Source organism: Notothenia rossii (genome assembly GCF_949606895.1).
Source record: "Notothenia rossii genome assembly, chromosome: 8".
Lineage (NCBI taxonomy): Eukaryota > Metazoa > Chordata > Actinopteri > Perciformes > Nototheniidae > Notothenia > Notothenia rossii.
Window position 1 is genome coordinate 56,522,778 of NC_136906.1, and position 26,797 is coordinate 56,549,574.

Sequence of the window (26,797 nt, forward strand, 5' to 3'; positions counted from 1 at the left end):
AGCTTTGAGAACACTTTCATGATCAATCATTATAAAACATATCATATCTATTATTCTGAAATGGACCAATCTGCACAATGACTACTTTTACTTTTGGTACTAATACTTTGACTTGAGTAACATTTTGAATGCAGGACTTTTACTTGTAACCGAGTATTCCTACACTCTAGTACTTTAAGTACAAGTTCTGATTACTTCTTCCGCCTCTGGTTGTAGCCTTCTGTATCTGTAGCATAAAAAAAGGCAAAACAAATTGAGTATGTCAAATTAAATAAAGAGTAAAGCACACATTAATACAATACAAATAAAACAAGTTCACATCCAAGGTAAAAAAAATAAATAGGTAACAGCGTTATAAAAGTAAGAGAACAAATATGAGTATTGGGGTAAACATTTGAAAAACTTTCTTGGTTTTACCCTTTGGAAATACATTATGCTTTTTTAATGTACATATTTTCTCAAACTAGGACATCTCCATTGGCTGTTAAAAAAACAAAGGTTAAAAAACCCAATTTACTATTGTAGAAAATGGAAAAGTGACTCCCTTATCTTAACAGTGTCCTGAGGCATGTTTGTGCCTCAACCAGCAGAAAATGTTCATTTTGTTTTACATAAGAAAATATATTTATTTCATGGTGCAACAAAAATGAAAAAATAAATTGTATTTAAGGTTTTGGACCTTTTTCATGGAAGACCTCTGACGTCAAAGCAGGAAAGTCGAGGTGTTGAAACTGAAAGTTTGCAGTTTTAAATGCATCTACAAAATGTTTGACATTTAACAGTTAGAATAAAATGTTTTTTGTGGGGCAATTGTTTTACTGAATAGTCCAAACAAAAAAGGTATACAGTGAAATTCTGTGATTTTGATACTGATCCTTTGTGGACCAATCAGAAGTCTCACTCTGACTAACATTACAGTGGTTGTGCTCTTAGTGATTTGAATCTCAGGTGTAATCATCACTAATAAAATGTATGTTATACTTTCCCCCAGGTGTTCCCCTGTTTGAGGTTCTTCCCTGGACTGTGCCTTTCTCAAACACACACAGATGAAGCTCATCGCCTCCATCAGGAACACGTCAAAGCTACAGCATCAAAGGGTGGAGTTTATATATTTCAACATGTAATTTCGGATACAACTGCAATCTCTTGGCAAGGTATTGAGTAAGAACCACACTGCTAGTGGCAGGCTGAAAAAAAAGCCAATTATTAAGAGTCATTTTAACTCAATATATCATATTTGTTTTACATTATGTGAAAAGAACTCCAGAAAAAGATTTACAGAGAACAATTTGGGAAGAAAAACACTGAAAAAAATCCTCTTAAAGGAGACAGTACTGTAAATAAATATAAATCTATAAAATACTGTATGCAAACTGAGGATCTGCTGCTTTTCTTTAACTTATTTGAAACCTTTGAAAATATTGGCTTCTGAATTTAGTTTTTATATTATGTTAAAGGTGGGGTATGCAATTTATTTCAGAAACACTTTTTGTTATATTCCATGGAATGCTCTTAACATCCAGACAGCAATGAATATATTAAATGCTTTGACAATAAATACATAAATAAATATCATCTGTGGAAGCCGTGGCGCTGTAAAAAGCAGAACCAATCATTTTAGCCGGCCCGGCTAAAAGAACTGGATGGCCTACCTGCCTGTCAGCCTTCCATCTGAGCACAAACTTATCTCGTGCCCTCATTGGTCATGTGCGCATTTGTGTGTGTTGGAGGAGGGGCTCTGTAAGGAAGTGGCAGATTTTTTCCGGTTGTATATTTTAAAAATTCTAGCGCACTCGAGCTGGTTTCTCCAAAATTACCTACGCCACATTGGCCTGCAAATACTAATATAAACTGACTTTTTGTCAATATAAACCTGTTGACGTTTCATATTTTGTGGTAAAAAACACATTTTTAAGTACTTCAGTACATGTTCCCAATAATACTTACTATTCACTTGTTACAGTAAGTTTCAATGCAGTACTTTTAATTGTAGTGCTTTTACCCTCCACAACTGCTGTATCACAAGAAAGCAAAGGAAACAGTTTTATAAGAAATGTACCACCTTTATTATCCAATCCACACATCCCATTCAATACGCAGTACAAAGCCAAAGCAACTCATATAAACAGTGAGCGTGAACACAGAACATATGAAACAATAACTGACGGGAAAAGGGAATCTGTCTCAGTGTTCAACACCTGGTGCTCAACACACAGAGGGAGGCTCGGTGCACATCCATCATGATGATTCAGTCAGATATGGAATATCAGTATCATACGCACACCTGCTCCAATTATTGTACACTTATGCATCAAAAACATAGCATTCAAAGTGTGGCTCTCACACACACATACGTATATATTACTAAATACAAGAGGATCAAAAATAAACAACAGGCCTGAATGAAAGGAAATACGCGACGTGTTAATTTATGTTCATGAACTGAATGTTAATGGATAACTTCTATATATACTGTATGGCTTATGATGAAATGAAGTTATTTGAGTCGGGGATGAAGTTATTTTCAGGTTAGAATCCTAATATGTTTTCCCGTGAGTTTTAATATTTGAAGGCGGTGCCATGAAAAGCCAAAGGTATTTTAATTTGTTATAATGATAGGGGTGATGATGCTACAGTCATAAAGATATTATTATAGTATGCTGCATGGTCAAATCTGTCATTTTATGGAAAAGTGGAGGTTTTATGCCCAAAACATTTGTATTAGTTCATTTTTTACTCTATCCGCATTCAGAAGTTACATTTACAATGAACAGTTATTAAACCTAAAGCAATGTAGTCGAGAATGATGAGATTGTCTGATGTTGAGAACGTTAGAAAATATCCAAGTGAGGATAATCAAACTCACAAAGGGGCAAATGTTAAAAGTCATTACGTTAGAAGTCAAACTTAAGGACTTTTTTTGTATATTAATACCATGATTTAAAGAAAAATGTCAGGTTACTAATAGATCTAGTTCTATTTATAGATAAAACAACATGTAAATAAAGTCAAATTAAAGTTTCAATTTAAATAATGATGAGATGAATTGTTCAATTAACCACTCGGGGAATAAAACCTTTCTATTTTTCAAAGAGAATGTCAACCTCTGTCTGAAACTAGAGCTGTGTCTGCTCTGATTGGTTAGCTGTGTTGTGATTGGTCAATGGCTTAGAGGTGTCCCGCCCCTTAGCCTACCACGTAAAATGTGATGGAGCCCTAGCCAATAGAAATGTGATGTCACTATGTTACGGAAGCAACCAATTCTTTTAAAACTTGTTCAGTTAAGAAGCACATATCATGTATTCAGAATTAAAGATGGCCTTTCTTTGATAGAAATGTCTGTTTAATACAAAAGCCACACAGTAAGTCACTTAAAACATGGCGAAACCAACAACAATCATTCAGAAGGATTGCCGCATTAACAGTTAAATAAAAACACATGGTGGGTCGATTTGATTTTGTTCCATCATCACAGCCTTTACAGAACTTAGAGCCAACCGGATCTTACTGGATGTGCAAAGTAAGATTAATCTTCACAGTGGATTTATTTCACAAGATTGGAGTGTGAGAAAAAACAAATACAACAGCTGACCATAGAAAGAGAAAATGCCTTTAGCAATACTTACATCAAACCAAGGAATCCCTTATCTGCTTCAATATTTAGCCCTTCACTGCAACACACACTGATTGATTTCATTGAGACTCATTCTTCAGATCAAGTGAGAAGACAGAAACACTTCCACTTGTTTTAACACACAAACTCTGTCACAATGTAAAACCTTCACTATGAAAGGATTTATTTTGCTTCAAATTTGACAAAAAGCTGTACACTACACTTCTTCCATTGTCAAATAAAAGATTGAGAACGTTAGTCAAAGAACATTTTTTTCCAAGTGCCGCTTGCAAAGCATGGTTACATAAGGCTGAAGGGTGTCCGTCGGTGTGCTTTGACAGCTGCTGACAGCGGAGGCAATTCATGTGGCGCTTTCATATTGTTTTTTTACAAAGTTAGAAGAAGGTTTCCATAGCTCGGAGGGAATGACTATGCAAATACACACGAGTATTAACATTGAGTCTTTTTAAATAATGTAAACATATACATCTTATTTGAGGTCAGAGCATTGATCCTCTTCATATCTGTTTAGATTTAAAAAAGAAGAAAAAACGTTACTGGAGCATCGTCCGGATGTTCTTCGGAGTGGACTCGTCGTTCAGGTGTTTTGTGGTGAATCTGAGGAGGAAGAAAAGTGTTAGTGGGAGAGTAAACAGGAAACTGATGATACAAAGCAGCTATTTTGTCTTTTTGTGCACATACTAAGGCTAAGCTAATCCAAGACAAGTTGTTCAATCTAAATGAAACGTTAATGCAGGTTTATCCATTAAATACATTATTTAAAAAAATGTTGAGAATAACAACTTCTATTTTTAATAAGTAGCTAAAAGATAATAGTTTGAAAAAACGTTGTCCTTTCGACTATTCAAATATTCAAATAGTTGGCGATTCATTTTGTTTTGGTAAACGGAAAACAGAAAGGCTAATTGCTTGTGATTAACAAAAAAGAAGAGATAAATGTTTGTGTGGATAAAGAAGAAGGAATCATTACTTTTGGCAGCTCTGTATTTCTTAACAGAAATGTATCTGCCAGCTAGCTAAGTCACGTAGATAACGTAAAAATATAGCAGGGTCGTTGATCTTAGCACGCTATACATGCTAGCTGCTAGTTGTAATCAACTAACAAACAGAGTAGCAAGAAACTAAGAAAAGGCAAAAAAGAGAGATCGTAAATAAGATCATAGGATAAGAAAAATAAAAGAGCAACATTTTGCGAGCATGTTCTTTCTCACATAATAATTCCTGTATTTCTTTTTAAATGAGGTTACATTTGTACTTTTCTACCATGGTAGAGAGCAAACTAGTAGTATTGAGTCAGCCATTTGAGGATATTCCTAGTAATGGAAATGAATCCACAGTCAAGTTTTGACTTTGTGTCCCTGAGTGTAATACATTCTAACATCCACCTGTCCATAGTGGTAAAGCTGAACAGTTTCAATCAATTAGTTTCAACTTTCCCACAGGCTGCTGTGGCAGCTGAAGAAACAACAACAGAGGGTCAGGAGGGGATAGCTCCTCATCCCCTCCTCGACTACAGTCTGGGAGCCGACAGGAAAGTTCAACACACAGATGGCCAGTCCGCCCCTTTGTAGCATATTATTTCAATGAGCAGATCGCCACTGGGCTTTCAACTAAAGACACAGTCACGCAAAAACTGCTGCATTTGTACAGCTCCTTATGGGTACTGCAATTAGTGAAGTGATTTCCTCCGTGGTGAAACGATCAGCACTGCACCACGGAGGAAATCGGCAGAAAGTCGCCTGGAGTTAAAGAGAGTGGGGCTGCGTGCATGGCTTCCTTCCGCAGGTAACGGGGAGACGCGGCCTGGCGGCGGTCTTTTTCAGGATCCGAAAATACATTTGAAATATTTTGCACCCTTATTCCACTTATTCCTAGTGTGCCACTGGTTACGGTGTGCACGCGTGCCAGGTTTTGCCGACCCCTGCTCTAGTGGAATAAATTATACATTAAATTGACTGAAATACACAACTATTCATAACTTTCTGGGCAGAATGGATATATAAAATACATGTCTCAGAAAAAACCTTCCACACTCCAGCAGGACCTACTTGAGGGCGTTCAGGAGGCCTTCTACGTTATCAGCCGGCTGATCCTTCAGGACCTTTATGCAGCCTTTCATCTGAGGAGAGGAGCAGAGCAGCATCAGGGAACAAGGCCATGGTCCTCAGTGATGCTGTTATACAGATATGTGTGTGTGTGTGTGTGTGTGTGTGTGTGTGTGTGTGTGTCTTACGTCTATCTTGGAGGACTTGTTGAAGGCTCCATTGGGGTGAACGTGGTCGTACAGAATGATGACTCCCACCATGACCCTCATGCAGAACAGGAGCGTGTCCTCGCTGCTGAAACGACTCGTATATTCCCTTTGTACACAGAGAGGGAGGAGAGGATCAGGAGGAGAGTTATGAAGTGAAGGTAGAACTGAGATGTATTTTGTTTGTGTAGAAAAGCATGGTGACTCACGGTGTCTCCAGCATGACTTTACAGACGCTGGCCATGGTGCTGAGACAGTCCGTCGTGTTCTCCAGTGGAAGGGTCTTGTTCTGTAAGAGAAGCAAACAGAAGTCAATTGTTACAACTTGATGATATGGTTTCTGGCAAAACATAAGAAAAACACATATGATATCAGGTGTTATATTTTCTCTAATCCAAGTATTGAGAGTGCAAAACATCTGAAAGCACTGTGTTAGAGCAGAGATTTACAGCATTAGAAAACCATCACTGTGTGGCTAATGTGTTGCAGTCACAGTTGCTGCAGCAGTGATGTGATGTCAGCACTCTCACCTCCGTCACAAAGCTTGTGGTAGCGTTGCTGAGCGTCTTCAGCATGGGCGTGGCCTCAGCGTAGAACAGAGACATCCTGTTGGCCATCTCGTTGTTCACTTCACTCTCAATGTCCAACTGCAGGAGACAAACACACATCAACAAAGTGTCAGTGGGGAAGATTTTCCTCTTTTTGTACATTAATGACATCCTTCTCTTAAATATTCTAATACCGTAGGACCCCATTGAACTATTTCTATTTCATTCTCTGATGTGACAAAAGTGAACACTTTTCCTGTGTCCTTCTAACATTATGTTCTAGAATAAGACAACACTGCAGATTAGGGCTGTATATTTATAACAATATTCAGATCGCAGGAAGAATAAGCATATTTCTTAAAGGCTAAATATGTGTTGATTTTGAATAAAGTATTGTGCAGAAGTCATTTTCTACAGACTAAACAAAACATGTTTTTTTGGTACAGCTTCTCTTCAAAATAGATCAATAAAACATTTATACCATGATCATTATAATATATTTTTTAAATGACAATAAGAATAAAAGGAGCCAAAACGATGAATCCCTCCTATATCGTAATTTCAGTCACAACTCACATTCATGTTGTTTATCCGGTTTCGACTGATGGTTCTTCTGTAGTAGCTGAAGTCATTCTGGATGGCAGGAATTCTCATCTGAAGGGAAACAAGGGAACCGTCAAAGCCTAAACAGGACTTTTGAATAAACGACATATCATTTAGAAAGGAAGGAAGTGTGAGTGAGTTGAGTGAGGGCAGACCTTGAGCTCGTCGAAGCGCAGCGTGAAGTGAAGGATCTCAGCGAACTGTTTGGCAAGAGCCTGCTCCCTCTCCAGGTGCTGAGTGGGCGTGAAAGGCGGACACGTCAGGCTCTCCAACAAACTCTGCAGAGCCTCCTCTACAATTCACAAATACAAAATGTCAGATCTTGTGAAGTGTCAAGTTTAGATTTAACATGGACATTCAGACATTTGACAGAAGAGAATCAAAGACCTGAACAATTCATTTTTAAGTCCATTAATGTTGTTTATGAGCTGAGTTTCTTGAGTAAAAGTAGAAGTATCAGAGTGTATGAATACTCAGTTACAAGTAAAAGTTCTGCATTCAAAATGTTACTCAAGTCAAAGCACTAAAGTATTAACAAAACCACCTTCTCACCTCTGGTTTCTTATCACAGACTTTCACAATATTACTTTTTATTATAACAAAGAACATTTAAAAATAAAAAAAGTTTTATCCAAAAACTTTTGCAAGAAAACAACAAAACATGACAGTAAGTAAAATGACTAATTTAAAGAGCACCTGAGTGACGGGAGACAATCCCTTTTTGTCAAAAACATAGCATTAGTAGAGTGCTTGCCAAAATAATACAAATTGTGTGCGTCTGAGAGGCAGGTTCATGCGTTTTTAAGAAGAATGATTTGTGACAAAGGTCAACATGTCACAGGGTTACAGGATGCTGTTTACTGATTGTTGCCACGCACTTTTGTCCAGAATTTGGTTTTGGCCACTGTCTGTTGCAGAATCAAAACTTGACGTGCAGAGGTTGAAACAACAGATTTCTAAAGACATGATGCTGATTTTCTGATTTTTTTCCAGCTTTAAACCAACTGGCTACTGAAATACAAAAAAAGTGAGCACAAGATATTTGGTAGTTCACAGTGAGCATACCTAGTCTGAGGGAGAAACTGTAGAACTTCTTGAGTTTGATGACGAGCGGGCACACTGAGTGCCAGGCCCGCTCCTGCAGCGAGAAGTCGTTGGGGTTCTGAATTGCCTGGGAGAAAAAGATACAATTCAGCAAATACATCAGAAAACATCCATTATTAGAGACGCAATGCTCACAGACACACATTCAGTACGTTGAGGGGAAGGTTTAAATCATTTGTCCTGTGTTTCAGTGAAACTTTCAATTATTTGCAATGTAGCTTATTCTTCTCTGCAAACTGTTCAGATTTGTTTTACATGTTGACAGTAGTGTATGCAGTCAAAGTACCTATACAGTACTTCATTGTAAAATTACACTGCTAGCAACATCTTACTAAAGTAAAAGTGCAAAAGTATTGTCATCAAAATATACTTCAAGCTCCAAGTAATATGATTTTAGATACATTAATGTGTTAAGCTGATAAAGGTGGAGATAAATGTAATTACTTTGTAAACTGCTGCTGGATATATATTAACCTATAATGATATGACAATGTTTATTTATTAGTCGATATATATTTTGTATAAGCTTATATTCTAGCAGGGGCAGGAGTATAAATTAGCATGAAATATAACGAGGTACAAGAAGCTTAAAAATGGTACCGTACTTAAGTACAGTACTTGAGTATATGTATTTCACTACATACCACCATTGTGTGTGTGTGTGTGTGTGTGTGTGTGTGTGTGTGTGTGTGTGTGTGTGTGTGTGTGTGTGTGTGTGTGTGTGTGTGTGTGTGTGTGTGTGTGTTTCTTACATCTCTGATCTCCTGGCCGGCTCCTTTGTAGGACTGCAGGCTGATCAGGATGTTCTCAGAGTCTTGCAGGACCGAGTTCACCTGGTTCCACACGTCCCGCTCTCCTTCTGTCGGCTGAGCATCTGACACACCCAACACAGAGATGTGAATACATGGACACATGCAGGGAATACACAAATATAACAAAAAACACACATGCCAGAATAATAGTAAGCTATTCTACTGTAGAGCGTTAGTTTTTACTTCTGGTGATTGGATGTATGCTTTCATAATCATAAAGAAGTGTTAATATATAAATATTATCTTGCTGAATAAACTTATTATAATAGATGTGTGTTTGCCACGGATCTTATTTTTTGCTATATTTGTTATTCCAATGGGAAAAAAACAATTATTCCTTTTCATATCAAGAATCAATTTGTGTTTTGTGATTTTAGCAGATTAAATTGTGCTAGTTGAAATGGTATATAGTAATTTGATGTGAAAGGGCTTTAATTAAATAAGTAATGACCGTTTTTTTCCATCATAATGGAACGATCACTGGGGGAACATGGGAATGTGTGCCGAGTGTTTTTGTCACTACATACTAACTCATACAAGATTGTGATCAAAAACATTCAACATAATACAATGGAAAAAATGTTAAGGTCATTTTAAAGTATAAATATTCAGAAGTTGCCTGTATAATGACTAGCGTGAAGGTATGCAGAGTGTGCTACTAAACTAAGTCTTCTTAGGGCAGTCTGATCCAAAGCATGCAGCTAGCTCTTGGGTCGACATAAGGAACAATTGGTTATTGTTCTAAAATAGGGATGAACGGTTTGGGAAAAATAACTAATTGCAATTCATTTGACCGATTCTGCAATTGCGATATGATTCGTGATATATGGGGAATACTTATTTATGAACCACTATTAAACAAATGTTGAAAACTACTTTAAAATGATGAGGATTTGTACCATACAATTATTTTTGTGAAGAACTTTATTTGTATTAAGTCTGTAAAACCGTTTGTAGGCTGGGACTTCTCCGCAGAACCACAATACTTTCTATAGAATTATATTTTTAAATCTTTTTGCCAAATATTGCGCTTCTTTCAGTTTTGATCATGCACTTGTCCTTGGTAAACATAAACAGATGTCTTACAAGTCTTGATTATAATACATATACATTTTACCACATTTAATTCATGGTATTTCTATTGCATATTTAAACATAATTCTACTTTACTCTGTCATGTCTGCAACTATAGACTGAATATATCGTACTTCCTGCATGGCTACAGCAAGAATATATTGAATATGTCACATAAGAACATCAATTAATTGCATTATATTCACTATCTCATATAAGTTGGATTTGCCTTAGTGTTTAGGTGATCTTTTTAAGGTAAAGGTCAGGTTTTAAAATGTAACAATAATTCCCAGAGTTTTGCTAACTTGACCAGAGACAGAGTCTGAGACGGCTCTAAATTCAGAGCGTCAGTGACTTTTAAACTGTGTCTGTTTTGCATTTCTAAAGGCCCTCCACTCCCATCATTTCCTCTTTGCTGAATAAACAAAGGGATGGCTACATTGTGATGGTGACTCAATGCCACTGTGGAGGCTTCTTGTGGGGTTTTTATCGGTAGGAAGAAGAGAAGGCAGATTTATGTGCTTTTTAAAAAAAATAAAACCACTTTGTCTATTTGATGTTGAACATAGGGAAGCAGGGTGGTAAAGTGGTTGATGCAGTGATGGAACGTGGAGTTTTAAAAGCATTCATATATTGAAATAACACTGATTACAAAATGAAATAATAACTAAAAATGTGAGCATAATGCAGGAGAGGAAACTATTAAATACACTATATAGTGCTGCAGATAGCTGTAGCAATCTTTCAAAAGTAGATGCAGGCACCAACATTTCCATGTTCATTCCCCTGGGGCCATTCATTAAAAAAAGTACAAAATGGTGGTCGCCATTTCCATTTTAACTTTGAATTGGATCAATTTTGGTATTGAATGATATGTTTTTGACTATGAGGAAGTCATATTTTCCATGAAGTCAATTCTTCTGAGCTTTATTGTGTTGTGTTTATTACAAATTATTCTGGGCACTAGTCTTATAGCCTAGCAAAAGTTGTTAGCCGACAGTGAACACCATGATGTCAACAGTGTGCCCATCTCCACCACTGCACTCGTACACCTCAAAATACCTCCACCATCTCATCTACCATGCATGATAAGCCACCCAGTTTTCCATTGGAAGATTATTTAGATGTTATGGCTTAGACATGGTAAAAAGAAGCTTCCGAGTAATACCTCACATCTGATTTTGGTTTCTACATGGCCGAAAATGTAGGATTTGACACCAAGATCATTCTTAAAGGGCAAGTGACAGTGATTTTATGGCAAACCCCCCCCCCCCCCACCCGATATTTCAAAGACATCTTTGGTGGAAAATTGCTGCCATCTTTTGCTTTTTCTAAAGAGTAACCTCAAATGAGTTTGTGCAAATTTGAGTATTTATATCCACTTTTGAAAGATTTCCCTGGTATATTCAAGTATCTGCAGTGCTAATATGAGCAACCCGTTGATGACAGTTTTTATAAAAAGTGCACATAGAGAGTGGTGCATGCACATAAGTTAGTAAAAGCAGGCAGCAAAGGTCAAGGGACAGCTCCATTCTTCTTCAACATGTCTCAAATGAAAGGATTTCAAAGACATAAATCAGTCTAATGAATGCAAAGCAGGGAGGTTTAACAGTTGAATAGGCTGACCCCTGACCAGTGAGAGCAGCTAAAGAGGGGTAAAAGGAAAAATGAATTTAGGGGATTTTGCCTAGCACAAAGACAGGTAGAAGCTGAGCTCACTTTCAAAGTCAAGGAAAAAGTTTGGCCCCTGTTCAAGCTCTGTGCAAGTGAGCACTTTTAACAGATTCCCCATTTGGTTTCTGCAAGAGAGAAGAACAAGAGAAAGGAAGAAAGTGTGAGGTTAAAAAGTCTTGAATAAGTTATTTGAACACAGACGAAGAAAGAGCGGGAGGTCCAGACGCAGTGAAGGGAAAAAAAGGAGGGGAAAAAAATGGAAGAAAGCAGACTCCTCAAGGCTTCTTCACCGAGACCTGCTGATAGAGAGCAAGCAGCTGAGAGACCCCCCCCCCCCCTCTCCATCCATCTTTTGTGCCTTTGATCCACTCCTCCGCCAGACTTACTTTCAAAGTCCAGGAAAAAGCGTGGATAGTTCTCTATATCCCTTGTTAGGACTTTTAGCAGGTTACCCATTCCAGCAAACCTGGTGGTCAGAATACAGCAGTGAATAACAGACAGGACATTCAAACAGAAGTCATACAGAATGTGTAGTTGATAGATAACAGAGACATTTCTATCCAACAGAGGTTGTTTCCATTTGTTCTGACTGTTGATTTTTGAATGTACTACTCAGCAAACCACAAGCCAACCCAGTACATTGATACTGGAATTTCAAGTTTTTGTTTGATATGAATCCACAATTGACCTTTCGCAAAGCCACGCCCCTAAATGCCCGTTGTCCAATCATATTCGATCACGTGCGCGGCTCCCTGTGGAAGTCCGACAAGCTTAGCTTTCAAATTCATTGCGAAAATGGTGAAGCGTTGTGCTTATGGTCTTTGCAAATCGGATAGCAGATATCCCATAAGCTTAGAGGGGGGGGTGTGGGGGTGATATTTTACCCGTTTCCTAAACCCAAAACCCGAGAGGCGAGTTGCCGCCAGTGGATAAAGAAATGCGGCAGGCCCCATGCCCAGCTGAATATGGCGAATATCAACAAACACAAATACGTTTGCTCCAAGGTAAATACGTGCTAACGTAGCTAGCTAGCTAGCAAAGATTACATTCACAAATTAACTAACTAATTTAATTAACTAATTTCACTAACTAACGTTAGCTAAAGTCACACGACTACAGCTGTAAGCTGTGTGCTTATAGGTCGTTTTGACCATGTATATCAATTGATGCATAATAATGTCTGAACAGCTGAGCTCCGTTATTAGTCTACCTGTGGTCAAAGTACAAACAAGAAAGCCAACAAGCAATCATTCATTTATATTTTGCTTTAATCTTTGTAGCATTTTGTTAATGGAAAGCCTACTGCCGACTTCCCTAATCCTGCTGCACAAGTGGGCACCCCGACCCCCACAAAGGAACAACAAGGTGGATGCAGAAAGCCACCAAGGAAACGGTAGTTAACTTTAGACAAACTACAACATTTAATGCCTCTTGTGATTGTATTGTTTTATTCCAAAAATAATAATAATAATAATAATAATTCCGTCGAATTTGACATACAGCTCATGTGGTTTTCCACTCTTGCACTGCGACCTGTATGCAAGTGCCTCTATTGATGTTGTGCCTCCCTCTTTTCTAATGTTTATACTGTGGATATAACCCTCCATAGCGTATTGTAGCCCCTTTTGTTGGGACCTGGAGGATATTGCTGCGTTATTGCTCCAAAATGAGTCTGTTAAGGCGACTCCGACGTTACGGAGACCCTCCATTATGGCTTTGTTTAACGCATCTGGCTCTCAGCTTGTCGGACTAGCAACAGTAACCAAGGGGGGGCGTGGCTTTGCGAAAGGTCAATTGGCATCATGAGTCATTTTAAGGCAATGCAGATTAAGAAAATATCACTGGGTTCAACTTTCAGCCACAGAGACCCTGCACTGAGTTTTAGGGGGAATTTCAAATATGAATCAATGGCATTTGATTCCTTTGCTTCAGTTTGTGTTGTGGTTTAGTTGAAAATGACTATGTATGATGAGAATTATTCAATCAAATATCATTGTGACCCAGTCTAAAAACAGGAGCAGTTTAGGCAACTCATTATCAAAGTCAAGTAGCATTTCTAGATAAAAGTGAAAGATATTTATTCAGTCTTTTCACAACAATAACTTTGAATCAGGGGATAGCAAGTTCGAGTCCCACTGCAGTCAGCATGTCGTTGTGTCCCTGGGCAAGACACTTCACCCCAAACTGCTCCTGTGGGGATTAACCACAGTACTGAATGTGTGTTAGTCGCTTTGGATAAAAGCGTCTAACAAGTGTCATGTCATGTAATTCGGACAGCAAATTAATTAGAAAATATTAATAAGCTGCCATCATTCATTCCCAGAAAATGTCTCTTGTGTTTGACTAAACTCAAAAGATATACATTTTACATCCTAGAACAAAAATAATTGTAGGTATTTAAAAAAATATTTTTGGTCAGTAAATGGGTCACTGGATGTATTATTTCAGCTCTACCATTTGAAATACATTTGAAGGCTAAACAAAGGATTTCTTATTGTGAACACAGACACGGCAAGAACTTGAGTAAAAGTAGTAAAAAACAACAACTTTTCCTTCACAGTATGCACATGTGTATTTCCTGGTCAGTGAAGAGGCTGAGAGCAAGAACTCCTCCCACCTTTGTTGCTCAGAACTCCTGAGGGTCTGACCTTATTTCCCTGCTCTTTTGGATTAAGAACACACTAAATAGCGGTTTCACTCAGTAAAGGTTTTATTAGATGCAAAAGGCAGTAGGTAGATAGCAATTTCCAGGGAACAGTCTTCCTCCTTAGCCATGGAGGGTGGTCACAACTCTGTAATCTCAGCAGGCCTAGGGGCATAATATGAGGGCACGACTGCAGGAAACCTTCCAGCTCATCATGGCCATGCTAATGGAGACTTCGGGTGTTTCTCAATGTCGAGGAAGGCTGCTCCAGAGCCACTATTTCAAGGATGCTACGTCATCGAGGCCGGTGTACTTCGTTGCGGGAAATTTCGAGGCACATGTGTAGACTCCACGGTCTTAAAATCCGCACAATGCTTTGCACGCGGACCAATATCCAAATCTTTGGCGGAAATCACGCTCTATTTAAGGCGGGGCCGCGCATATGACGCACACCTGTTAGCATGTTCCACAATTCTTCGTTTTCCGAGGCTAGGAAGGATTCTTGCCTCGCTTCTGAAGCAAGTGACTCGGAAGACATGTGCTACCAAGCAAGCGTCCTCGACATTGAGAAACACCCTGTATAACTGTGCTGGGTTCAAAAGATGATCGTTTATACGTTCTCGTTGGGTGGGAAACTAAATCACCCAGGGTCTTCTGACAAAAACAGATGACAGATGTTTTTTATGCTTGCACATTTAATACATTTGCTCGTAGTAATATAATATTAATGCTGAATTGCACAATTTAAACAGTTTACTTCACCATCAGAATCCAAACCCTTATAAACTGCAATTCAGCATTAATATTATATTAATACTAATATGCCTCTGTTAATACTGTATTACATGTTATATATTGTAGCAAAGTGTGCACATTTTAACTTTCACTTATTAGGTTATACATATTTTTATTCTATATAAAATCCTTTATTGGGCATTCCTCTATTCCATTCAATATCTTTATTTTACGTTTTTTTTTACAAATGTGTGCTTTAACTTTTTATTTTATAGTAAAAGCTTTATTTTATTAGTAATTGGTATTGCAAATTCATACTTTAACTTATGTGTTTATATACATATTTTTAAAGAACTATATCTTATATTACAAATTCTTACTTCAACTTATGTTTGTATAAATATCTTTATTTCATGAGATGTTGGTATTGCAAAATCATACTTAAAAATCTTATGTTTATAGAAATATCTTTATTTAATTGAATGATTGTTTTTAACAAATCCTTAATTTAAATGACTGTTTTTATAGAAAACAGAAATACATTTTATTTGAGATTTAATTATATTATTATATATTTTGTTTTAATGGAGCAATAGTCACAAAATCCAATTTCCCTTTTGATAAGTATGATTGCATAAGGTCATTTACAGTCAGTCTATTAAGGACACGAGGCATCTGTTCACAGAGCCTATCAGCGCACACTCTTTTCTCCTCACACACAGAGATCCAACCTCTCCTTGACTTCACAGGCCTAGTGTGAGGAGACAACAACAGAGACTCTGTCCTGCAGTGTGCACATGATCCTCACAGTGCACAGCCTCCAGCGGCAACTATTTTCAATCATAAACCCTCATCTTTCACCTCTCATAAAATCAAAAACACATTGAGTACAATTCATTCAGGATCAACTTTAATTCTGGAGACATAATGAATCCTATAAAGTCGTCAGATAACTTCAATACAAGGTTGTTCCAGAAGGGGGCAGTGCTGCTTCACATTAACTCTCACTAACAGGGATTGCAGTTGCACTGAAATGACAGCATGTTGGTACATGTGCTAGTACCTTCGTTTTATGGAGCAACCCTGACCTGCGGCTACAACAAGTTCCTCAGCAAGTCTCTGCCTTTATCTGCAGCCAAACTCTGCTTCTGCTACCCTCAGGTCCCGGTAACCAGCAAAAGAGATATACTATCAGAAATATCGGACTTCTGAGCAACATCATGTTACAACAAAGCTTCCATAACAACATATACAAGTCAAGCTGTACTATAACATTCCATTCAGTTTTTTTTTAATTCATTATAGAAAGTGTGTCCGGGGGAAAACGGCATTTTTAGCTTTTACAGACGCCTTAAGGAACATTCTTCTCATACTGTTCTACACTTAATTTGTCTTACAACACATGCATTGCTTTTAACAACCTCTACAGAACACTTTATTATGGCTTAGAGTCATCGGGTTTATGAACACTTGGGAGTGTCCGTGATTGCAGTGATGTCACTAAAAATGTAGCTGCATTGCATTCTGGTATGCTAAAGCTTTTGTTGATTAATTCGACCAATCAGGTCTGTGTACAGATGAACCAAAGCATAGTGAAGCTTTCATCTGCCACTGATACAATGTAAGGTACACCCAGAAACGTAACCCCGTGATTAAAGTACGATGCAGAGGTATGAAATGAAACCCAGAGCAAAGTCAGCTCTGCAGAAACCTTATATGTAGAACATCTGACCAGAAGAGTAAAAAAAGAAAACATATTATGCTCATTCACGCTATGATAATATCCTGTGACAGTTATCTTAGGGGATAGTTCTACCCAAAAACAAGCAAAAAAAACACACTTGCATGGGATTAGTTGTGAGCGGTTTCATGTAGGAACTACTTTCTCCACTGTATCACTGTCCAGAAGGGTAGCTACTTATGATGACGGTGCGAGATGGAAACATGAATACTATCCTCCATGGCTGAGCTGTGATGTAAGATAGCTCTAACAATATACCTTATAGGCATGAGTTGATGCACGAGTCATTCTGCGGTTTAAAGAAAGTACATCAAACTGCTCGGATCCTGATTACTAGAAGGAGTCAATGCTGTTGACATTTGTTGGCGCTCTGAGCAACAAGAGTGAAATCTAGTTTCTTAATATGGAAGAGGAGTCTGCCATCCCTACACTTGTTATCTTGGACACTCAACAATCTAGAATGATAACTAGCACTACAGGCAAGAGAACAAATAGGTATCTTAGAGTTTGGGGAGAACTGTGCCTTCAACCTGTATTTGAGTTTGAGCTTTATTTCCCCCTGAGGGAAAACAAACCAGTTCCAGCAGCATTCTTGAAAGCGGAAATGAAAGCAACAGCAGCTCCAGACAAGCTGAACATGCTATGTATAATTAAACAAACGTACATTTATAAAAAAACGAGGCTTGGATAGAGACATTGTGACATGTTTTACAAGTTAACATGCCATATCTGCTCAAAACGGAGTAAAGTTGGGCATATAAAAGGTGTCTGCTCTCCCCATGGTCTCCTGTTTATTCACTTAAGGCATGTCACATACGTGGTTTGTTGCCATTATAACAACACTAGCTAGCTGGAGCTAGGACTGAGTTTTCAACTGCAGACATTCTCATTTGTAATAGCAATACAATCACAGGTTGAACCAATACCATAAACAATGGCTCAGTTCTATTAACTATTTAAGTATGCCAACACAGTGAGTCAGTATGCACACCATCAGGAATCTGGAGCTTGCTCTTACATGAATTGAATGCAGTAGCTATTGTTTCTTATGACAGTACTCAAAATGTCTGCTGTGAAGTGAACAATTAGAGACAAGCCTCGCTAATGCTTGTTGGAACCTATTCATCTTGACAGACAAGGTCTAACCAGGTATATGAATGTTTCACAGGATCACTATTCTGGTTTCCTTCTTCCTCTCTTTTACTCGTTTTATGAGTTATTGGAGGATTCTTTTTTGTGTGTATGTTTTTCTCAGAAATCCCTACTAGTTTTAAGCAGGGTTAAAGTCACAATAATGGTCACATGATGTTTGAAAACCCTCCTCCTGACCTGGGTCAAACAAGCCAGCAGATAGAATGGGTGTTTTATTTAATCCCATTAACATCTCCACAATAGTGACTGGGCAAAAACAGAGCGAGACACACCCGTGTAGTACTGCAGGGGTTAACTCAATTTGGGTCTTATGTAATGTCATGTCATTCTGTGTAACTCAATGATTTGGCAGTGAAGTGTGTGTTGCAAACTAAAGTCTTTAAATAGTATCTACAGTGTGAGGCATTAACTGTGATGATGATACAGGACAAATCCGTGTTCACTAAACCTGCATTAACATACGGGCACATAAGTTATGCCAATTTTACCCAAGAGGGTACGAATATATATCAATGTTTCGGTATTGGGCCACTAGAAAGAATATTTTTCTCTTAAGAGCTTCACAGAATTGTAAAGTCTCTGCTCTCGGTTACACTGTCCTGTCTCTACGTTTCTGTCAGGACAGACAGGGAAGGGGAAACTCTGCTGGGGAATTCCTCGTCAGCCCGGTTCCTCTTTCAAATCCACTTATCTATACGGCCTGGATTTAAAGTGTGGAAAATGTAACTATCCCATAGTGTTAACCATCAGTTGTGACGTGGTTCCAATTGAAAGGGGAATATCACATATAGTATACCAGAGAAAGGGATATTTTTTAGTGAGACAAAAGATAGTTCCCTTAATTAAGTCATTTACAAGAATGTCCTAAACTAAAATGATAGAAATAAGGAAGATGTGGTGAGATTTCCCCAAGAAAAAAGAACTTGAGAAATACCAAATACACTTAAAAAAGAATTAAATACATTTGAAAATCCCCTCGGATACTAAATGTTGCAAAACAAACGTCAGACTTGTGTCACTGGGGAACTTTATTCTACCCTGTCAGTCAACTTATAGTAAATTATGTTATGATCTATATGTGTACTTGCATGACTTTTTTATTTTCTGGGTTTCTCTTGTTATTTAAGCCCCTGTAAATTAATTTGTAAATTCCTTTCTTCATAATATTTCAAAACGTTGAAATTAGATGACTCATGGGGGGGCTAATTTCTTGATTTAAAAAAAAAGGGAACGCTTTCTTTACTCCTGCTGCGACTAATGTTGTTTTTGTGTACCTTGTCTGTATTAATATCAAATTAGTTGGAAAAAGAAACAAAACATTCCACAAGTTGTTCTCAGTGACACAGACAGAAACCCGCCTAGCCCCACTGTCCTCCTTTGACTTCATTTCCAACATTCCTCTTGTTTGAAAAATGTGTTTGTGAAACAATGCAGCAGTCTCGAGGCTATCTGCACTTTATAATTAAAGCAAACTCAAAATGAATGCCACGTTCAAATGGCCTCTCCTGCCGTCTGAAACAACCTCTGTTGGGAGAGAAATGACGCTGTGAGCGAACAAACACAATCATTTGTAGAGTGAAAAATGCATTTTGTATTCCTCCAAGGTCTCATATTTTCTTTTATATTGAAAACGGTGTGAGAAGTAATGTTATCAAATATCGTTAGCACTGTCACAAAGCAACCAAATCAGACCCAAAAGCAGAAATGGAATTCATCAGTGAGAGAAACTCTGCACCTTTAACGAACAAAAGGACTCTAAATGCCCCTAACAACTGCAGCTGTTCTCTTTAAAAAACACATTTGAATTTCTTTAGAGTTGCAATCATTTTCTTTAACCCAAATAGAAAACTAGCTAGTGTATGCCTGATTGATCATGCTCATGTTCGAATCATTTGAATGTATCAGTAAGACACAGTTCATGTAGTTCAATGCCATTTACAACATGTCGATTATTTGCAAAGATACATTTCCCTAAGCTTGGACATTTTCAGAATCCTGTTTAATCCTCTAAAACGGTTGCCATGTGTAACTGAAGGGTCCGTAGCAGAAGCCTTTGCCTGGCATAAGACGTTTTTAATAGCCCTATGGATTATGAAAATGGCTTGTCATTTAACTTGCTAGATATATTAGGATATAAAAATGCAATGGTCATTAAAATGTTTGCTCTTTCCACATATAATAAGGGCAATCCAACCATTTTTTTTCAGTTGTTAGTGCAAACTTCATCTGATGGGAGAAATGAAGAAATGCTAACTGAAAGTTCAGAATTTCTCTTTAACAACCCGAAGGAAAAACAGTGCCTTGGAGGGAGAAAGTGTTGGGCTCTCTACAACAAGTGCAGGCTAATCCCAGCTGCAGTCATCTAACCACAGCTTAGTGACTGGGCTGCTGTGCCTCAGTGGCAGCTTACACTGTGGTCTGACTCTAACATGACTACACATGCTCCAAGAACTGTTTGTGTAAGAGTCATTTACCTTCTCTGGTGGAGGAGCCCGGGTTGCTGTCTATATCATCCGCTTTCTCTTTCTCTCTGAAATAAGAGAAAAGAAAGAGTGTGTGTTAGAACATATAGGGGAAAGAAATGATAGTTGAAAAACAACCAATCACACAACCTGGTGTAACATCTGTGCATCAGACAGGTAGAGTATCACATTTCCAACCTCCCCCTTTCTCACATATACAAGCATTCAACTAACAAATACGGCCACAGAACACACACTGAATTATTTAACAGTGAAATCTACACCATTGTCTGTGTGATATTTAAAATAAAGCTGATTAAGGATCCGTCTGCTGCATGTTATCTGGAGTATTAAATGTCCTGCGACAAGCTGTGGGTGCTGACAGTCATTAGCATGCTCGGTACTGTTACTTCCTGCAGGGTGAGAGCAGGGAATACATACAAAAGATGGCACCATGTCACAAACTCTAAGAAAGACTTATCTGAAGTTCATTTCTATATCTTTAAAAAATGTAGTAGGGCTGGACATTTCATCAAAATGTTGAAATCTCAATATATCGCTATATTTGATACATGCAAAAGAAGAGTGAGTATTTTAATTAGGGATTGAGGTGCGCAGAGATGTCCCGGCCTAAACATTGTTTTACGACTGAATAACATATTTGAGCTGGGTACTGATCCTTAAAAATAAAATAAAATTCATACCATGATCACTTTAACTATGTATTTGAATGATATTGAGCATAATGATGGAAAGATGATCAATAGTTATAATGTCGTGACTCGTATCACAATTTTTATATCAGTCAAAATAATCGCAGTTTGTTTTTTTCAAAATTGTGCAGCCCAAATATATAGTGAAGAATAAATGAAAACATTTTATCAACCCAAAATGAATCAATGATTTAGAAATAAAGCTGCAAATGATTAATTTGCAGCTGGAACAGTTAAGTGACATTAGTGCTGTTAGAGACACTTTAAGGGCCAAAGGTGGAACTATTTCTGGCATCAGAATCCAAGATGGTATCCAGCTGAACAAGAGAGGAAATCATTAGCAGGGCAGGCCATCATTATGCACTCCAGCCTATAAATACTCTCTGTGCTGCAGTGCATAGTCGTACAACCACCAATATCCAGTCAGAGACCTGACTTCAAAGAAATAAGTAGCAGGAAGAAGGCTCAGATTTCCCAGTGAAGGACAGGTACAAAAAAAAAAGGTTGTCCATTTTAAATTGACTTAAGAAATGTTGGGTTTAACAGTTCGACATGAAGAATGGAGGAGCCAAGGGATCGAATTGACAATCTTCCAATTAGTGGACTACAGCCAGCCCCATCAGAAGAGGCACATCAGTCAAGCCTCTACCATTCTGAATGGATTCAATCATTGTTGTGTGAATGTTTTATAAAGTTATGTTTTTTTATCAAAATGAAAAGGCACAAGAAAAAGTAGTCAACACACGAGGGCACAGTGCAGCCTCTGACTGTGTACAGTGTGTACAGTGTTCGTCTTCAAACAGGGCAAGTGTTTGGACACATTTTAAAGTTGCTAAATCAAAAATCAGCTTTGCAGGACAGGGCTTTGAAATGAAACCATTCACACATTCTAGCGTTAGCAAAGCAGAGTAGCATATCAAACCAGCACACAAGCATATCTTTAGAAGACTTCAAGGACATGGTGTCAAACTTCACCTAAATGACAACACAATTAGATCAATAAGCATGCTCATACGCAGGCCTTGGCAAGCTTTTATACACACCTGAAGGAATGACAATGGTCCACTATATTCTGCAATTTATTTTAAGGTAACAGTGCACTCTTTTCTTTTCATTTATTTGGGAAAAAGTTAATCTCATATGTTGAACTATATGTTATTCTTTATAAAACTTTATTTAGTAAAGTTCTCTTCATTGCATTTTTTAAAGTTTCCTTTCTTCTTCTTTTGTCTCACTTTAATGTTACAGGCACACAGTACTTCAATTTGCTGCCCTTATAAGGGCTCATTGAGTGTTTCCTCGTGCTAAATGCTGATTGCCTGGCAGTCACATCCATTTTAAGATCAAACAAATTCATCAACATAATCAGGTGGGTAAGAACAGTTTTGGCTGTCAGCACACTTTTCCGGGTTTTCATTTATTCCTTCAATACCTGTGTGCAATGACAAATGAAAGGGAAGAATAAGAAACATTCATGCATGAGGCCAAATGATATGAAATGGGTGATTAGGCTTCCACAGTGTATTCTCACATGGTCTGTAAAGCATAGCATACACACACACACTTTCGGATTAAACTCACCCACATAAAAATCAAGAACTGATCATACCAAGTAGTATTGAGCATTACTTATACAGTGGGGCAAAGAAGTATTTAGTCAGCCACCAATTGTGCAAGTTCTCTCACTTAAAAAGATGAGAGGCCTGTAATTTTCATCATAGGTATACCTCAACTAGGAGAGACACATACAAACAAACAAGATTTCTGCCTCTCACAGACCTGCAACTTCTTCTTTAAGAGCCTCCTCTGTCCTCCACTTGTTAACTGTATTAATGGCACTTGTTTGAACTCGTTATCAGTATAAAAGACACCTGTCCACAACCTCAAACAGTCACACTCCAAACTCCACTATGGCCAAGACCAAAGAGCTGTCAAAGGACACCAGAAACAAAATTGTAGACCTGCACCAGGCTGGGAAGACTGAATCTGCAGTAGGTAAGCAGCTTGGTGTGAAGAAATCAACTGTGGGAGCAATTATTAGAAAATGGAAGACATACAAGAACACTGATAATCTCCCTCGATCTGGGGCTCCACGCAAGATCTCACCCCGTGGGGTCAAAATGATCACAAGAACGGTGAGCAACTAGACGTGTTTGGAGGAGAAAGAATGCTGAGTTGCATCCAAAGAACGCCATACCTACTGTGAAACATAGGGGTGGAAACATCATGCTTTGGGGCTGTTTTTCTGCAAAGGGACCAGGACGACTGATCCGTGTAAAGGAAAGAATACATGAATACGAATACATGGCCATGTATCGTGAGATTTTGAGTGACAACCTCCTTCCATCAGCAAGGGCATTGAAGATGAAACGTGGCTGGGTCTTTCAGCATGACAATGATCCCAAACACACCACCCGGGCAACGAAGGAGTGGCTTCGTAAGAAGCATTTCAAGGTCCTGGAGTGGCCTAGCCAGTCTCCAGATCTCAACCCCAAAGAAAATCTTTGGAGGGAGTTGAAAGTCCGTGTTGCCCAGCGACAGCCCCAAAACATCACTGCTCTAGAGGAGATCTGCATGGAGGGATGGGCCAAAATACCAGCCACAGTGTGTGAAAACCTTGTGAAGACTTACAGAAAACGTTTGACCTCTGTCATTGCCAACAAAGGGTATATAACAAAGTATTGAGATTAACTTTTGTTATTGACCAAATACTTATTTTCCACCATAATTTGCAAATAAATTCTTTAAAAATCAGACAAGGTGATTTTCTGGATTTTTTTTTCTCATTTTGTCTCTCATAGTTGAGGTATACCTAGGATGAAAATTACAGGCCTCTCTCATCTTTTTAAGTGGGAGAACTTGCACAATTGGTGGCTGACTAAATACTTTTTTGCCCCACTGTACATCTGCTGTTTGCACATTCTTCTCAGTGTTTAACACATATCTTCCATCTTCTATTGCAAAAATACAGCATTCAGGAGCCTGAAGACAGTGCCATCAGTCAGAGAAGATAGTCCTCATCCATCTGTGTTGACCCACATCTCTACTCTGGAGGACCTGCACGAAAAGCCAGGGAAATAAAGGTGGCATGCAGTAGATGGATGGATGATGGTCCCCTAGGGATACTCAACACACTCCTTATAGAGGTGTCCTAAAACTCGGAGAATAGCTAGCATTTGACCACTTCTGGTTCAAAGTCAAACCACGTTTGTTTATAGCCTTAACTTTAGCTTTCTTCTTCTGGTGATTGCATTTACGCTTCCAAAACCACAAAAGTGGTGTTAATATTGTGAGATTACCCTGCTTAACAAAACATGTAACTATCATAAGCGTGTGTTGCCACAGATCTTATTCTCATCATCACCGCACCACTCTATCAGGGCAAAGTAATGTGAGTGAGTCCCTGTGCTCTGACACATGAGCACACTGCACCTCAACATTATCTCACACACACACACACACACACACACACCACCCCCCTCTGGACCTCTTAGACACTTGCCAAAACACCATGTGGACAGCACAGACCGAGCGCGGGGAGCAGACACGCATCATCGCTTTTATTATACAAGCAACTTCTCTCTTTCTGCGAGTCAACTTCTTTATCCATGCTTCCCTTTTCTCTCTTTCTTTTTCCCTTTCATTTCTCCACTTCCTCTTAAAAGTAGGGTAGGTAATTTTGGAGAAACCAGCTCGAGTGCACTAGAATTTGAAAGTACACAACCGGCAAAAATATGCCTCTTCCTTCAGCCCCTCCTCCAACACACACGAACGCACACATGACCAATGAGGGCACGAGATAAGTGTGTGCACAGATGGGAAGGCTGACAGGCAGGTAGGCCATCCAGTTATTTTAGCCTAAAATGATTGCAGGGCTGTACCCGAATATTCGGGTTTCTTTTTTTTCCAATATTTTTTTTTTTTTCCCTAAATGTATGCTATCAATAAAGGCAAATTGCCATATTCTTATACTATATTTATATTTTTCAAATGCACTGTTAAAATGCGGAAATATATACAACCTCAGCCTGTGCTCCTGACATCGCGTTCACTCACAGTCACGAACGCAAACGGCACGCTTCACCTCGCTTCACCTAGTTTCACACACCTGAACACAAAAGGCCGAAGACTTCAGCTGTGTGGGACCATTTTAAATTGGACGACAGTAAGAAGAAGGCAGTGTGCCAAATATGCGACAAGAAACTGGCCTACCACGGTGGCACAACAACTCTGAAAAGTCACCTGGATGCTGTGAGTAGTAGCCTAGCTTAGCTTAGCTGTTGTCAAGTTGCCATGATGAAGCTGCTTTATCTGCTGTTTAAACAGTAACGTTACACATGATAAAATTGTGCACTTACTTTGCTTGGAAAATAGTTGCAAGCAAGCAACCGAATTGTTTTTTTAAATTAGTTTTTAAATTTTATCCGAATAGTGAAAATAATAGGAGTACTGTGGGAACATCTGGGGCTAAGGCAATTATTGGCATACAGTTATTTTTCGTTCTTCATTTATTCAAATACTGTTTACTGTATCGGTAAAAAGTATTACACTGTTAGGCCTACTGTTATGGCTATGTTATTAAAAGTATTGTTGTTAAAACAGAAATATGTGTTTTGTATCTTTGTTTGACTCTTCAGGTTGTAAAACGTTATAGACGGAATTTGGAACCAGGTTTGGTCCCCGGGCGCTGCACTGCAGCTGGGTTAAATGCAGAGGACACATTTAGTTTTAATGTATGCGAGTACTGAGACAATAAATAAATATAAATCGTAATAGTATGCTCTTTCTGCGCTTCTGCTTAACAGCGTGTTGTCAGGTGTCTCGGATTCGGAGTGTGTTATGAAACCTTCCGGAATTTTTTTTTTTATTAAAAAATAATAATAATCTCTCCGCACCGAATATTTCGGATTACTACCGAATATCCGGAGCCCGAAATATGGTATACGGGACAGCCCTAGATGATTGGTCGTGCTTTTTACAGCGCCACGGCTTCCATAGATGACATTTTTTAATGTATTTATTATAAAAACAGCCATTAGCTACCCAGACGGAGAGACTGTCATCCATCTAACCCTTCATATGGGCAGTTATTAGCGCAATAGGCACACATTAAGCCAAGCAGTAACCAGATGACTCAGTCAGAAAGTCAGTAAATCTGTCAATCATGCAGGCAGATGGTGGAGCCAGACAGAGAGGATGGAGATGCGTGCAGACTCAAAAAAAATAAACATGTTTTTCAGGAAACATCAATCGAGAGGCAGAATGGAATTTTCCAGTGACCCCACCGGGAATAACATGCATCATAATACAGGCCATCATGCCCCATTCTGTGTTATTAAACAGTATGAATGCTGCAAGGCAAAGCATTTATATATTGGATCATTTAGTTAAAGGGGACCTATCATGCAAAATGCACTTTTGTACGTCTTTTATACATGAATATGTGTCCCCGGTGTTCCAGGGAACTCACCAAGTGTCAGAAGACACAACCCTCTCTATTTTCCTCCATACCCAAATCTCTTAAAAAGGGGCTGCAACGGATCTGATACAGACTGATCCAGATTTGAACACTTCTATGACGTCACAGAAGTGGCGCTACGGCTATTGGGCCAACTCCACCAATCAGGAGGAGACAGCCATGGACATTGCC

At 38.5% G+C, this 26,797-nt stretch overlaps 2 protein-coding genes across 7 annotated transcripts in view; one reads left to right on the forward strand and one right to left on the reverse strand.

Moving 5' to 3' along the window:
* Window positions 1-2,892, forward strand: part of fbxo16 (F-box protein 16) — a 29,332-nt gene extending 26,440 nt beyond the window's left edge. For all 3 annotated transcript variants that reach the window (XM_079644068.1, XM_079644069.1, XM_079644070.1), the window contains one exon: window positions 992-2,892. In XM_079644068.1, coding sequence (XP_079500194.1) covers window positions 992-1,050 — 59 coding nt within the window. In that variant the 3' untranslated portion in view covers window positions 1,051-2,892. The remainder of the gene's footprint in view (window positions 1-991) is intronic.
* fam49a (family with sequence similarity 49 member A) overlaps window positions 2,043-26,797 on the reverse strand; it is a 47,165-nt gene continuing 22,410 nt past the window's right edge. For 2 of the 4 annotated variants that reach the window (XM_079644074.1, XM_079644075.1), the window contains exons 2-12: window positions 20,447-20,502; window positions 12,087-12,166; window positions 8,893-9,014; window positions 8,102-8,207; window positions 7,192-7,328; window positions 7,010-7,087; window positions 6,416-6,532; window positions 6,095-6,174; window positions 5,868-5,994; window positions 5,683-5,753; window positions 2,043-4,231 (exon numbers count right to left, since the gene is read on the reverse strand). In XM_079644074.1, coding sequence (XP_079500200.1) covers window positions 4,168-4,231; window positions 5,683-5,753; window positions 5,868-5,994; window positions 6,095-6,174; window positions 6,416-6,532; window positions 7,010-7,087; window positions 7,192-7,328; window positions 8,102-8,207; window positions 8,893-9,014; window positions 12,087-12,156 — 972 coding nt within the window. In that variant the 5' untranslated portion in view covers window positions 12,157-12,166; window positions 20,447-20,502 and the 3' untranslated portion in view covers window positions 2,043-4,167. Of the gene's footprint in view, window positions 4,232-5,682; window positions 5,754-5,867; window positions 5,995-6,094; window positions 6,175-6,415; window positions 6,533-7,009; window positions 7,088-7,191; window positions 7,329-8,101; window positions 8,208-8,892; window positions 9,015-11,745; window positions 11,826-12,086; window positions 12,167-20,446; window positions 20,503-26,797 lie in introns of all 4 variants that reach the window. The other 2 variants (XM_079644073.1, XM_079644072.1) reach the window with 2 other exon arrangements.